At 42.5% G+C, this 15,786-nt stretch overlaps 1 protein-coding gene across 3 annotated transcripts in view; it reads right to left on the reverse strand.

Annotated features, from left to right (window-relative positions):
- Positions 1–15,786, reverse strand: part of LOC115603763 (butyrophilin-like protein 10) — a 34,465-nt gene that overhangs the window by 6,247 nt on the left and 12,432 nt on the right. For all 3 annotated transcript variants that reach the window (XM_030476015.1, XM_030476013.1, XM_030476014.1), the window contains exons 3-4: positions 5,506–5,589; positions 5,042–5,094 (exon numbers count right to left, since the gene is read on the reverse strand). In XM_030476015.1, coding sequence (XP_030331875.1) covers positions 5,042–5,094; positions 5,506–5,519 — 67 coding nt within the window. In that variant the 5' untranslated portion in view covers positions 5,520–5,589. The remainder of the gene's footprint in view (positions 1–5,041; positions 5,095–5,505; positions 5,590–15,786) is intronic.

The following is a 15,786-nucleotide window of genomic DNA, read 5'->3' on the forward strand; positions in this document are numbered from 1 at the left end:
CTGCTTGAACTTGTCTCCTTAACTGATGATTTTTCTCCCGGTTTCTGGGGATCTTAGTGTTCTGAGATCAGGTGTCCCATTTGATTCTAATTAACCAGTCAGTTCACAAGAGGAAAAGGGGATGCAGGAAGGTGAAGATGAGCAGACATAAGTAAGCAAGTGTCGCTTTTGTAGGAAGTAAGTCTGAAGAAAAGGAGAAGCGTGAAAAGGGTGTTACATCAGCAAGAGAAAGATCCTGCATGAGTCTGGTCTCCCCCAGCTCCCGTTGCTCACCTACCAGATCATGTCTTCCAATTTGTAAATAATATGCTAGAGGCTCCTGTCTCCCTTCCCCTGCGACACCTTGTAGAGGGTCTGGCAGAAGAAGGCTTTTCTCTGCAAGTCTGGCTTGGTGCACTCCTGCTAAGCCTGCCCTATGGTCTCTCATACTCTTTGGTATAGTTATTCTCCCAGTGACCCAGAAAGAAGGTAAATGACTTTTCCAAGGGAGACAGATACTTTGTACGCGTGATGGGTGGCCTAGACAGATCTTACCAGCCAATTCCAGCAGAAGCAAGAATCAGGGTTAGGGTAGCCTGCGGGTGAACAAAGAGGTAGCCAGGCAGAGCAGAAAGCCAGATGCGTCTCACTTACACGCACTGTTCATTTAATAACTCTGATACTAATTATTTTTATAAATTATTCCAAGTTAGTTGAAAGTATACTAGAACTACAAATGGGGGAGTCTGACACTGTCGTGTAGGACAACTTTTCCTAGGTTGTGGTGTTATATTTTCTAAGGGAAGACTGTATTATGGATGAAGGGTTCTGTGCATTTATAATGCATAGACAACTGGGTGTTTTCGGCACAGAATGTAGCCTTAAATTAGCACTTTAACCAAACCTGTTTCATAAAATTATTTCATAAATTAAAATGCAGATGAATTAATTTGGATAGAAAACTCATCCCCAGCAGGGAGTAGAACAAAAGCAACATGAGTCTGATTGTGGCAAGAAGAAAAGCTAAAATTCACTTTGAAACAACTCAATCTCTTTTCATGGCCAAAGTTCTGTGAAGCATAAGGGGTAAGTAATCAGACTACAGAATCACAAAATCATTAATGTTGGAGATCATCTGGTCCAACCCTCCTGCAAGGCAGGGCCACCCAGAGCAGGTTACACAGGAATGCATCCAGGTGAGTTCTGAATGTCTCCAGAGAGGGAGACTCCATGACCCCCCTGGGCAGCCTGCTCCAGTGCTCTGCCACCCTCAATGTAAAGAAGTTCTTTCTCATGCTGAGTTGAAACTTCTTGTGTTTTAGTTTATGGCCATTGCTCCTTGTCCTGTCACTGGGAACCACTGAAAAGAGCCTGGCACCATCCTCTTGGCACCTGCCTTTGAGATATTTGTATGCATTAATGAGATCCCCTCTTAGTCTCTTCTCTCGACTATAAAGGCCCAGCTCCCACAGTCTCTCCTCATAAGAGAGATGCTCCAGACCCTTGATCATCCTTGTGGCCTCCACTGGACCCTCTCCAGTAGCTCCAGTAGTAGTACTGAGGAGCCCAGCACTGGACACAGCACTCCAGATGTGGCCTCACCAGGGTCGAGTAGAGGAGGAGGATCAGTTCCCTTGACCTGCCGGCCACACTCCTCTCAATGCACCCCAGGATACACTTGGCCCTCCTGGCCGCAAGGGCACACTGCCAGCTCATGGTCAACTTGTCACCCACCAATACTGTGAGGTCCTTCTCAGCTGAGCTGCCCTCCATTAGGTCAGCCTCCAACCTGTTGTACTAGTACTTGGGGTTCTTCCTCCCCAGGCACAGTACCCTCCACTTGGGTGAGAGAAATAAATGTTCTTGGTCACAGCATGCTGTGTTCTAGGCCTGTGCATATATTGGGCTAAAGACCGCAGAGAGTCCCAGTTCCCTCTTGAAGACACTGACATCAGCCAGGGCTCAGCTTGTTACATGCCAGGACCTCTGTTTCTATATTAATCAGTGTCTGTTTTGAGGCTTGGTTGCTGTCATATTGTGTCCATCCAGGCAGACATAAAAGCAGAAGGGAAAGTATAATTCAGAAAGCTAAATCGCGGAGCCAAGTGTCTTTGATTATATCACCAAGCATCTGCTTTCCTTCAGTTTTCAGACTTTTCAGCTGAAAATCACCGTCCACTTTTGCCCAACAATGTAATCTTTCAGCTGAAAAAACCACATCCCCAGTGCTATTTCTGGTGGTTGGTGGAAGGAGACTTCTCTTACTGTGTGGAGAGGTCAACTGTTTTCAGACTGTATCAGTCGCTGACCAGGTTTTGCTTCTCAAGAGGAACCTGAATTACAACAGTATCCACACAAGGGTCTTATTTTATTTATAGTAAAGCTTGACCTCCACTGTACTGTACCCTTACTGCCACAGCACGTATGAGTCTCTGCTCCCCAAGGAGACTGCTTCAGTCCCGCAATTAGTGACATACCCAGGCAGGGCTGTTAGCTGTAACTGGTGTACCTAGAAGGGTCACCACCAGCTGAAGGAGAGCAAGGAGCAGCCTGAAAGCCATCCCTGAGCTGTTTGGGCCTGGGGAGCTGAGGAAGGCTGAGCACAGCAGAGTCTCTCTGAAGCAAGGCCATGTCTGAAAACAGACTGAAGTTACAGCTGGCCATGGTTAGCTAACCACAGCAGGGGAGTGAGGGTGCCTGAGGCTGCTGCAGGTATTTTGAAAGCTCTGGAAGAAGCCTCCCAAAGAGCTTTCTGGTGGGAAGAGTCCTGTTCACAAGATGCCCTCAGCAGAGATAGTGCTTGCATCGTGTGGTGTTGCGCAAGGATGAAGAAAAGGTCATCCTGAAATTCATGAAACTTGTGGCTTTATTCAGAAAAATGGACAATAAGCATTTGCCTAATGACCAAAAGAGGGAGAGAGTTGGTCCTATCTCCTTATTGCAGTATTTTCTAAATTTGGTATTGGTTTTAGAAGTGTATCTGTTTGCTTTTTGACTCTTTATTCTTTTTGTGAAAATGGAGAACAGTAGTGCCCAACATATCTGAGCCTAGCATAACCGTTCCCCTCCTGCATGATACGGTGTACAAACCTTGTAACAGTTGTGATGACTATTAACATCCCTGGGGTTAAACCTACACCGCCTTCAGCTGGTAAAACCAGAGCAGCAGGAGGCACAAAAGGAAGCACAACTGAAGTTGCCTGGGGCAAGAACAGGTGACTGAAATCTGGCTTAATGAGTTATTTAACAGAGCCTACAGCTGTATGAGGTTTTTGTTGATGGGAAGAACAGACCTCTGGGTACAAGTCAAGTAAATACTTTTATGGAAGTCAGTCTTGGGAAGAAGTGTAAAGTAATGGTGAAGACTGCTGATATTGTGTTAAGCTTTTTGTTGAGGCTATTGATGTACCAGCAAGGTATGGGAGCAGAGAGTTTCCTGGCCAGAAGATGGAAGCAGTTGTGGCTGGGGTGTGTGAAGCAGGAGGAGTAGTGCTCATCTGATCTACCTGCTAAGCTTTGCATGTGGAAGGTGCAGTGTTTTACCTTGGAAAAAATGTGTGTTGGCACACAGCTTTCATTGTGGTTCTAAAACTGAAATGTAAAATGAGATGAGTTTATTTTGTGGTTTTATTTTTTTAATTGTGTGTTTTAAATATTGTCCAAATGTTTAAGGCTATCGAGGTGAAGTTGAGTGTGCTAATTAGTCTGTAAGGTTCCTATAATGAGGAAATACTGCTATTTGGTGTCTAAAGTGTGGTGCAGAGAATCCTGTAAAGACTGGGCTTTTTTGTTTCTCCCTCCTTTCCCTCCTGGAGATGATCTTGGGCAATCATGTTTGTTTATTAATTATATATTGCATGTGCCAGAGGAATCTGGGGTGCCAGTAGGTGATCTAGGGTTTATGCCTTCTGGAAAAAGGCCTGGAAGAGGAAAGCTCTTCGATGTGTGTCTCAAGATCCCTCTGGTGATACCAGTGCAGTTCTGACAGTAACAAAGTAATTTAATAGCAGAACTAATGGGTTAAGCAGAAAAATGTTCTGGTGTTAGAAACAAGGTAACAGGGAATTTCTTGTATCTCTGAGTACTTAAGAATATGTTAACCTGACAAGGTAGTGTTCTGTGGCTTCTCACCAGCTTGTGTTTCACCTACATGCAAAAGTATTTTAGGGAGGGTAGGGGGCTGTTTGCAATCCCAGTTGCTTGCTCAGAAGCACTGAATGTGAGCTCCTCTATTTTAGGGAGAGGGGGGAAAAAAAAGAGTCAAAGGGTAGTCACTTATATGCTTGCAGTTGCACTCAGCTACCAAAAGGGCACATCTTGAATGGCAATAGACTCTTCACACTGATCTGTGGAGACGCATGAATGCTTTCCCTAAAAATGTCAGTTGTGCTCCCAGGAGAGAGAGGGAGACTAGTTCCAGATGAAGTGTAACCTCCTGAACCACTGCAGGGCTTGGTAAACTTGAGGTGTTTATGAGCAAACAGTGTCTTAACCACACATGGAAGTCTTAATATTGCTGAATGTAAGCCTCAGATAAGGAAATTACAGGAAGTTGCCCCGAGACTTGTAGAAACTCCCTCACCGGCACATACTAGTGTACGTTTTTCATAGGGGAGATCACATCTGATCTATATAATGTCAGAAACTCAATGCTGCTAGAACTTCATGAAGCGTATGCAAAGATCCAGGGAGAGAGACTACTGCTGGGATCCAGTCCTTTCACTGACCTGGTTATGCCTATAGCAAGCCCTGCATCTTAACATCTAACTGCCTTGCATCGTTATAAGTTGTAAGATTCCAAGTAATTTTTAACATTGTGGAGATGGTAGGGTATTTTTAAAGATGTGGGCAGGATAAACTTCATAGGTTAAGATTTGTGGACCTGAAACACCTCAACCTTGAAACCGCTTCTTTCAGATGTAGAGGTTTATCTGAAGGTTATTACCTGTATACAAACCTTGGACTGTGATGAAATATATTCAAAGCATGCATTTGTTCAAGATTTTCAGTTTGGCTATTCACATATAAACACTTCCTAGATGTGGTGGTATAGTATATTTACCTCTGGGTAGAGATGCAAACAGTAAGCAGGAAACCATCCAGAGAGCAGTCTCCCTAATAAAGTAAGAGAGAGAGAAATGCCAAATGCTTTGTTAGAATGCCAGGGCAGAGATCAAAGACCTTTTCTCTGGCATAATTTATGCCCTGCTTCACAACCCCCTTATCTGTGAAGAGAACTTGGATATGAAGCTGAGATGGGTTAGAAACCCTGTCTTGTTTTGTTATCTAGTCTTGGTGTGGATTGGATCCCTGGCCTGTAGATCTGAGGTTTCTAAATGGTTGTAATGGAGTGGGGCTTCAGTCACAGTCAATCATACTTCCTGCTTGTGTTCTCATCTGGACAAAATTAATTGCATATAAGTAGTCATAGTTTGCTTTCAAGATTATTTTCTATTGGTAATTAGATGAGATTTCCTCTGCCTCCAAACTTCAGCTTCTCCGCAGCACAAGAAAAGCACAGCTTACCATTTCATTTTCATGCCTTCCCAGCCCTTAGGAATCCCTCCTTGTCACGAGCTTCACCAGGTGCTCCAGCTGCTACTTCTGTCTCTGTAAAAGAGTGAAAGAGTCTTAATTTTTGTTGCCACAGGCATTTCCCCAGAAGGGAATAGGGTATTTACTAGGGAATAGTACTTTGTTTGCTGTGGTTCAGTCTGTTTTCTTTCACTCTGTGGGTATAATACAAGTAGTGTATTGTTATACACTGTGTATATAATACAGTGTATATGCAACAGGGTGTATATACACTCTGTGTATTGTAAGAATGTTTTCAGAGTGTATTTATTTTCATGTGTAGGATGGATGTGTGGCAGAAGCTGTGTACTGACTAGCCCTGAGCTTTCAGCCTAGTGAAGGGATTCTTCTCCATAGGCAGCTGAGGTCAAAGGTGGTGTTGAAACCTAATGGGTATTACATTTGTCAAGAGGTGTAGATGCTATTCCTCAGACTATCAAATAGACATGGCTAACAAGCCTATAAAGAAAATGCTGCTTAAAAGTGCTGCTTCTTTGAGGAGGTTGTTAAATTGGGTACTTAGCCAAGGCCTATTTTCTGCTGAGGCAGCTCTGCCTGGGGAAGGTGCTGGTGCTGTTCTCCTGCCTATTGCTCCTGGTGCAATGGTGTTTCCTGAGGTGAGCAAGACCTGAGAGATGGATTTCTGTCTTTCTCCTCCTCTCGTGATGGCCAAGCCCTAATTATGCTTCATTTACCAGCCTCTTCCTGATACTCAGTGCAAGCCATTTGCCATCTTTGTCGTCTTTGACATTAAAACCAACGCGTCCTGCATGTTTTTGATTAACTTCCCTTGTGGTTGTCTACCTCCCCATTGTAATGTTTATTTGTTTCAAGAAAGGGTACAAACTTATGCAACTTATACATACGTGTTTCCTTCCTGCCTGCCTTTTGTAAACGAAACTGTGGCCATACCCACTCTCTCTGTAGGTAGAAGGAATGCTTATGATGTTTCCCTATGCAGAAAGAACTACAAATTTGGTAGGTGTGGCCAGCTAACAGGTCTGTGTAAAAGTGCAATAACAGCAGGCAGCCATGACCTGAAAATCAGAGCTCCTAGAAGTAATATAATTCTTCTGAAGAGTCAGTCATTTTCTAACAGTTTTGATTCTGACTCAAGAACTACATAAGGTGGTTGTTCCAGCCTAGCTTGTTTGCGTCTCCGGCTTTGGCTGGCTTCCTCCCTCAAAGTCCCTGTGGGGTTTCTGGTTCTCACAAATGCGTGTACAAAAGCCTTGGATCAGGGGGAAGTGGAATCGGAGCTGAAATGCCAAATTACATCTGAATTGCATGTGAACGTTGAACTTTCTTGTCAGCCACATGCTTTTGTTACTTCCCTACTGAAGTTTAAGCTTGTGTATAAAAAAGGAGTAAGGTAGGTCTTGTTTTAGGAAGCAGTATCTAACTGCAGGAATGCTTCAGATTTGTCTAACTGGAGCATCTGATCCCTCATTTAACTTACTCCAGTGTTGTTTAGTTGAAAAAATGTTGTTGTTTTTTTTTTTTTTTTTTTTTTTTTTTCCCCTGGATCGAGCTGATTCTGCTTGGAACAGAAATGTTTACACTGAGCCTCTGGAAGGATTGTTCTTGGTACACTAAATCAGAGATCTGTTCCCATCTGTGCAATTCAGATGGAGTAAGATGTTTTAGTCACCACATGGATCAGCATTTAAAATATCTATTTGATATTTCATGTCACTTTTTTTTTGTCTCTGATTTTTCGGACAAAGGAATTATTTAAGACTTACTTTTCAGAGGTTAAAAAAATTAACTTGAGCAAGGCTTTGAGATGAAGAATCACATCCTGAAGAACTAAAATACTAATTAATAACTCTTTAACACACTAACCTACCTGAAATAACTAAGGCATGTGATGTAATTAAACTGTGTGATTAAATGTCAAAACTCTGAACTTCTTGGCAATGTCTCATTCAGCTTTTGTCATGTGTGAGGTTATTTACTAAACATGTTAGCTCAGCCTGCAATAAAAGTTAATCAAGCAGGCAAGTAACCAAATGTTCCCAGTGCCTGTAGAATAGCAGGACTTTGTGTCCCAAAGTAAATTGACTCTAATTACCTCTGTCCAATGCAGGAGGGGCGGGGATGAGAAAGGGCCTAAATACTGCTCTTGGATTGCTAAAATTCTCCCTTTAAAATGAGTTTTTAAAAATGGTATTTTTTTGTAAGTGTTCTGTTAACCCTGGAAATCATGTTGCTATGGTGTATTAAGGATATTCCCCTGTGAACAGCTCTCCTGGTCAGGACAGCTGGGGTGGCGGGAGGGGAAAATACTGTGGGTAGAGATGCTTTTCATGAGCCAGGGGTCCATGTTGTGTGCAGATGGTTTTTTTTGGTCTCTGTGTGTGTGGTTTTTAGTTTGGTTTGGGTTTTTTTTTTTTTTAATTGCCATAAACCTTGCTCTGGATTCTGTGGGCAGCTGTTTGATCATCAAGGATGGTGCAGCTGGAGGATGATCAGGGCAGCAGTTCTGGTGGCTGAGCAGCCATGTTATGGTACCAGAAAACCCAGCTGGTTTCAGTGATCAGTCCAGCAATGGCTTGTAACCACAATTCACCTGTGTATTTTCACTGCAGAGAATGATAATTTTGGGGTTTAGGCCAGAAAAGACCTGGGAACTGAAAATCTATAGAAGGATTGTGAGATGCTGTTACAGGATGATGGGTTGAAGTAGGGTGCTGGCCAGGGCATGGACGGAGATGCTGAGCTGGGACCCTTTTGACATACAGGAGGTACTTCTGTGTGGTGACCACCAAGTGTGGCACTGATTTAAGTTGTGAACTAAGTGGACATGACAATCTGGATATTATGTTGAAGCGATTGATAGGCTTGCCAACTCTTCTGCTTCATTTGCCAACCTTCAGCACTGGCTGAGTAACATAAGTAATGCAGCTTGGCACTGGCTGAATGGTGATACAAGCTGGAACAGGCACCAGCTGGAGAAAAAGCCAGTAATTCTGAAAGGATTAGCCAAAATCACCTAGCAGATGAATGAGGGCCACTGCCAAGAAGGAAACTGCTTGTTACACACCTGGCAAAGCTTTGTAGCTTAGTCACTGATGTAGTCTCTTCAAGTGTTCCCCCCCTCCACAATGCCTTTGGCTTCTGAGAACAGATTTATGAGAGCTGACTTGTTACTGGTGCTTGTAGGAGGATGGGGGAATATTTCTCCCTGACTTTGTAAAATCCTGAAAGCACCCCAAGGAGAGAAATGTTGCCTTACTATTGCTATTTGCATCAAGACAATTTTCTGTCACTTCTTTCACTGCTCTCTGCTCATGTAACCACGCAGTCCTTTTACCTTTAGGTAAAAGCTAACAGCAAGCTAATGAGTGATCTTGTAAGCGGAAATTATGGTCTGGTTTCTTAGAGAAAGTTCTTATGATGCAACAGTCTGTACCGAAACTGGGTGATTGCTTCTGCTCTTATCTGAAAGCAACCTGTAAACAAAATGAGGGATTATTGAGAGACACGTCCTACATCTAGTTCAAGGAAAGATATTTAAGACATCTCAGTGAGGGACCGGCTGGCATGTATCCAAAAATTAGAGTGGCTTTCTCCTAGTGTTTTAGATTTTGAAATAAATTACCCTAATTTGAAAGCAATTTTGGGTGGATTTGTGAGCAGTGGCAGGTAGTGTTTCTGTAGCTAACGACTATGTGATTCACACCTTCAGCTCAAGGCAGTGGGCAGAAGTGCCCTTTGCCTCCTGGAGCTTTAGTCTGCAAAATGTGCTGTGGTGGCAGCTGAATCTTGGATTGGGATCTTTATCTTCAGGTGCACTGTAGCAAACCTTTCGCAGTTGTGAGCGAGTTTGGTCTGGTTTTCATGTTTGCCTGTTTTGGCAAAGTTTAATAGCTGTGTAAAACTTTCTGAATGTGTCATTATTTGCTGTGCATTGGGCGTTGTGTACTCTGTCCGCGTTTTCCCTCTCCCCTCCGTACGCTCCAGCCACACCACCTATGCTGCTGTGGAGGTGGAAGGTAGGTGGAGCGCTGTCTGGGCTTGCTTGTTTCCCCATGGTGCTGTAACTTCCTGTATTTAAGGCTTATCATGGGACGCAGTCAAGCTCTGAGGACTGAAAGATTGTTGTCAAGCGCATATCTAATCTGAAAAGTTATTCCTTGTCAGAGATAAGGGATGAATGAGTGGTGGTGTGTGGCTTGCTCCCAGTGGAAAGCTGTATCCTGTACAGAGTACTGCAGTGAGAACTCACACCTTCCCTGACTGTGAATAAATAGTTTTGGTGAGGAGGAGTTTATCCACACATATAGAAATGAAACATGTTGGGGAAATGGAAGTTACAATTTATATCTGATCAGATTTTCCAGGATTCAAAGACAAACATCTTCCCAATGGTTGGGAGGAAAACAGCAAAAATCTGGATGTCTCACCAAAAAGAGAGTGCATATGAGTGAGAATGTTTGATAAACTGGAATGCTCAGACAATTAAACTTTATTCTTGATTTCAGAATAACCTTTCTAAATAGCTCTGACTAAACTGAAGTTGTGGCTTTGTGAAATGGGAAGGTTTGGATGGCTCAGGGGACCAATGCTAAATGTGGTAGGTTTCATTTCAAGTTTCAGAAGGAAACACACTCTTGGTATGCAAGTGAGAAGATTTCAGCAGCGATCAAATGATGCTACAGTCTTCTGGGTATTTAGTATTTTCATGTTATGTTTGGTCTGGTTGAATTCTCAGGCAGTCAAAATCCATTCCTGTCATATTTCCAGCTGTTATTTTGGTGGAATTTCATCTCTGCCATCTGCTTGAATCCCTTGGGTGAAGGTCAATGAGGGACTAGAAGGATGTTTGTACACAGATCCCAGAAGGATGTTCTATCACTGCTGCGTGTGGGATCTGTGTTAGGCAGTTTTGCGTGGCAACTGTGTATAATTTTCAGTAGTGGGCTCTCATCCCATTATTTTAAAACATGCCTTTCCCCGTAACAAGGCTTTCGTACTAGATCAAGCAGTTAGGCTTCCAAGAGAACGTCGCTGCTGGCAGGGCAGTGCCTTTAATTTGCGTTCTTTATGTTCGAAAATATTTTGATTTAGGGAGCAATTTCTGACCTCTAAATCCTTAGCAAGTGTTCCCAGCCTCACCTATCCCTGTCTTGCAGATTATGCATCCTCCTGAGTTTCTGGGCACTGCACATTTGACGCAGTCTGGGTGGAAGCTCAGGCAGCTGAGATTAAGCAGCATATGGTATATCCCACCCTTTGCCTGCCTGTGTGCTTACTGGGTGAGGGTTCACTCCCTGTGGCTAGTGGTGTGTGGTGGTCTCATGCCCTTTGCAACTTCTGAAGAGAAACCAAAAGGTCACTGTTCCTTTTTGTAATGTCTTTCTGGCAGCTCCCCTAAAAGTTCCTTTTTCTCAATTCCTTTTTGCTTTTCTGAGAGTTTCCACTGCTCTTTATCTGTCAGTTCTAATGATGTTTTTTCTCTTTTGATAAATAAATTCTTCTCAAGAATAAGGAGTTCTTTCAAGAGATTGCAGTTACCTGAACAAGGCATAGGTGTATGGGTTTTTTTGTTTTGTCTTTTAGAAAGCTTAACATAGTGGCTCACAAGTGACAATGCAGAAAAAGGCAAGTGCTCCTTCAGCTGACTCAATATTGTGTAATTTTTTTTTTCTGACTTTGAAGGCAGTTCCTATCTGAATATCTGCTTCTAGTGCTCTCCAGATGATGTTTTGGTTTACTGTTGCTTTACTCTACACTACCTTTATCTTCAGAGGTTAAATGTTAACATTGAAATAAGGACTTTAACTTTTCATTCTTCACTGTAGGTTTTGTTTTCCTCTGGCATCTGCTCAATCTGACCCTTATATTAGTGGCATTACCTGATTCTGGAGCACTCTGTTCAACAATCAAACAGCTGAGCTGGTGCTTAGATTCGCTGATGTGAGAAGTCCTGGAGACATTGAGTTAACTGATGTCAGTAAAAATGCTTGTTGGATTAATACAGCACTGATAAATACTAATATTTCTGAAATGGACGGTCTGAAGCTAGTTGTGAAAATGAGACCTGGTTTTTAAGAGAGAGCATCCTATTTGAATTACTAGTACCACTTTGGAGCAGAGAGCTCAACTTCTTGTGAAAGTGACTCTTGGTGTGTGCCTACTTATTGCCATAAACTCTAACACACTTATTTAGCCCTTTGAGTGTGTGAGGTCCTTGCTGGCCATTAGCTGAGGAGAAACTTTTGTAGGCTCTATTGGGGTAGGAAAGAAGATGGGTGCAATAAAGTTATCTCGCTGTCCTTCCTCTGGCCCTTTCAAGTACCTAAAAAATTTTCTTCTTTAGCCAGTACGTCAAGTGATAGGAATCCCTTTATACAGCTCCACATAAACTGTGGAGATACATGCAAGAGCAACCAAAATGGGTTGAAATACATTGGAAGGTCTTGCATATTATGGGTGGCTGGCAGGTATTTCTTCTTGCCTTTCTGTGTCCCTTGTGGCCTTTAGCTCCCACTGTAGTTGATTTGCTTTAAAGGGTTTTGTGCTATTTGGATTAGTCATTCACTATGAGAAATGAATCTTTCTCATTGAAGGACTGGATAATCTAATGCTGTTGTTAACTGTTACTTGCAGAAACATCCCTACACTGAAATGATTCCACCTGGATTTTTTTGCATCTCTGTCATTGAAAGGGCTAAACTTCTTAGCTTGCATCTACATTGGAAATCTCATGAGTGTTTGAACTCTTCCCTTGCTGCAAAGTTCCTGCAGAGGGACAAGAACTCCCTGGTACATGCACAGCTGCAAATACACAGGGCTGGTTCAGGATTCTTGGAAAAGCAGGCTAAAGAGAATATTTCCTGCTGTAAATCATGGAAAGGATACAGCAGGGCTAGTGGTGAACAGAGGGACAGGTGACACGGGGCACAGGTTCCTGCTATGGAGCCATGGACACTGCCGGAGCAGCAGCTGCCTTGTGCTTCCTAGTCCCAGCCAGCCCCCAGCCCTCTGGTTCAGCAGGCCAATCAGGGATTTAAGCAAGAGTGTGTTTTGCCTGTGTCTGTGCTGCAATTGCTGAAGCAGGTGTGTGGTCTGACCTCTGCTCTCTACCTAGCACCTAGGTTATCTCAGCAATCTTTGATTTCTTCCACTGCTTACTGCTGATAGGTCTCAAAAAGCTCATGAATGTGATTTATCTTTGTTCTCCATCCCGTCTGTACAGTGTCTTGGCAGAGTGCAGCCAAAGGGCCATAAAACTTAGGGAGGATATAACTCGAGAATAATTGAGTTACTGAACACAAAGTTCTTACAGTATTGAGCTATTTATATTGTAAAGCTTCAGTGCAAAAAGATACCTTGTTTAAACTGACAGACTGTCAGCATTTAGTATAATTTCATAAATGTTTGTGGTGATGGCTTTATCTGTGTCTTGCTCAATATATTATCCATTCTACAAGTGTGGTTTGGTTTTTTTTTTTTTTTTCTCTTCAGCCAGCAGTTATCTTTCACACCGAGGCAGAATTATAAAACCCCCTCAGTAAATGTCATCAGTCCAAAGAAGGAAAGGGGAAAACTCCCTCCCTTTGAACTTTCAAAATCTTATAGTGGATAAAGCCTGGTAACAAGAGAGAGGGGGAAAGGGAAATTCTGGGGGCTTTCCTAGGAAGCAGAAGGGAAACTATTTCAGGCTCAAGAGACTGCTGTGAGCTGATGAAATAGTATATAAAATGTCTTTATTACCTTTGTTCAATGCCTTGTCTGGGAGGAAGTGTAACATACTAATGCCAGAGAATTTCCATTCTCCAAAATTACTTTCCAGTTCAGTACTGAGAGAACAGGGAAAATCCTGGCCTGCAGATGCTTGTTTTTGCTGGCAACTGTTGCCAGCAACAGGCTCAAGGACTTTCTGGATTGTGAGTCCTCTCTCCTCTTAGGTATTTTTAATTTGTATATTGTAGAAACCACCTTTCTTCAAGACAAGATGATGTTGATGCATATACACAGTTCCACTAAGATGCAGTGGTCACTTTGTTTTTTCTCATTAGACCTCTTACTAGACATCTCCTCACTGACTTGTAACCCTATAATCAGTTGGATCTGTATTTCATAATGGGTGAGAAAACCAAGAAAGCTAGATGAAGGGTGGAGTTCAGAAAATACTTATTGTCCTCCAGGAAGGTGTTATGTATTCATCAACAAAGTGGTGAACTTCACAGGTGGGGCTAATTGGAGCCAATGCTGTTGCAGTTGCTGCATTGGAAATGGAAACGCTGGGAATGGTGTGTTTGAAAATGAAACCTCAGGATGCCAGAGTGAGAGGAGGAAAAGAAACTGAGGTTAACTGAAGCTGGTGTAACTTGTCTTGGCTCTTCCCCAGAGAATGATGTTAACTTGTGACTGAAATTACTGAGCCCAACGCTGAGCACCTTGCTCGTCTAGAGGTACACCTAGAAGACAAACTCTATGGCAGTGGCTCCTCTGAGCGAGAGGAACCACCTGAATGGCATCCTAGGATTTGGTTCTGGTTTTTTTTTTCCTACTAGCTGCAAAATGCATTTTGTTTCAACATGATTACAAGCAACTGTTCATCCCAAAGTCTTTACAGTCCTGGAACAAATCCTGGGGTCAATTAATAGTATTAATTAATTCATGTTGGAGCTACTGAACTGAAAGGAGCTAGTCCCTGTCTGAGCTGGTCAGTCTAGGAGCATTGTTCTCTTAATGTGAAGGTATCTGGGTTCTATTTGTGTATTGTTTTTTGAGGGTTGTGTTTGTTTGTTTTTCCTTTTAATTGTTGTGAACAAACTGCAGTTTGTGAGAACTTTTCGAAGAGGGAGGAACTGTTTGTAGAACAACTTTCCCCAAGAGTGATTCACAGCATATACCCATTGCCACCTGTGTCCTAACAAAGTATCTCTGGTATTCTACATGTTCTGGTGGCACCTTTTCTTATGAAAGAAAAAACAAGTAAGTGCAACAAATGTAAGTAACTAAGAAAAGGAAGAGCTATTCTCTTCTCCAGGAGCCCATCTTGGGCTTTTCCATAGTTATCCAGTGAAAAGCACAAAGTACTCACAGCATACTTTGTACTAGTAAAAAGATTAAGTCCTAGTGGTTCAAGGACTCTTGAACCTGTAGCAAGAATAAGCCTGACAGTTGCCAAATACTGCAGGCTTAAAACCACCCCTCTCCTCCCAATGGAATTGCCTTCCTAAGTCCTGCTTTTTGAAAATATTTATAAAGCTGAAGCTTAAAAGCCTAGTCTTTTAAGCCTAGCTGTTCTAGTATTGGAGCAGAAAGTTTTCAGTTGTATGAGAATGCTAATGCCCAATTAGCTTCCGTCCATCAGAAATAAACACAAATAGAATCCTAAACAGGGGCTCCTAAAAGTACTTGTAAGCACTTCACGCTTTTTTTTGCTAAGCTGTAAATAATTGTTCCGGGTGGAGAACAGTCATCCATAGAGTTGGGATGTACATACAATGTACAACACAGAGCTGTGTTGAGATGCCTGAGTTATTTTGCCCATGTGTTGGAGGACTCTAGACTTGTGGCTTGATAGCTGAGGTAGATGTATGTATTGTCTGAAGAAAGTACCTTGAACAATCAATTTGTGTAAGGAAAAAGTGGGGATTGTAAGTACTTCCTGAAGGCCCTGTACTCTGGAATGTTCCTCTAGCTTATTAAAGCTTTCAGATTTTGTTATTAATGATTTGGTTCAGACCTAGTTCAGCCAAATGACTTTACAATCTGAAGTGCCCATCTCTCAAACATTGTAAACATGATCAGATCTTGTATCATTCTAGTCCCACCAGCAAAAATGCTTTTTCTGTTATGGGTGCAGTAGCATTGCATTTTTTTAATTTTTTTATTTTTACTCCAATCTGTAATCATGACCACACAAGCAGGTGCTGGGCCTATTTTCAAAGTGGCAAGCTTGGGGTTTGGAAGCAAAGCAACTCCTTTCTTTCAAAGCACTCTGAAAGATCACTCGTGTTTTCTTCCTATAGACGTGTTCCTATTCAGAACTGTGGCACAAGAAAGAGGTGGCATCTTCCCCCTTATCCTTTTCTGACAGCGGCTGTCATTTCTATTCTTCCTATAGCTGTATGTGTACACAATTTTCACACATTGCCTGTGCTCTTCTTTAGATCTATGTTGGGAAGGTACTGCAAGGTGTTTCATTATAGTTAACTGAGCGTGTGTCTTGATGGAGATAGGGAGGTGTGTGTTCCTTTTTATGTGGTGGCT

The sequence above is a fragment of the Strigops habroptila genome, chromosome 2 (genome assembly GCF_004027225.2).
Source record: "Strigops habroptila isolate Jane chromosome 2, bStrHab1.2.pri, whole genome shotgun sequence".
Taxonomy (NCBI): Eukaryota; Metazoa; Chordata; class Aves; order Psittaciformes; family Psittacidae; genus Strigops; species Strigops habroptila.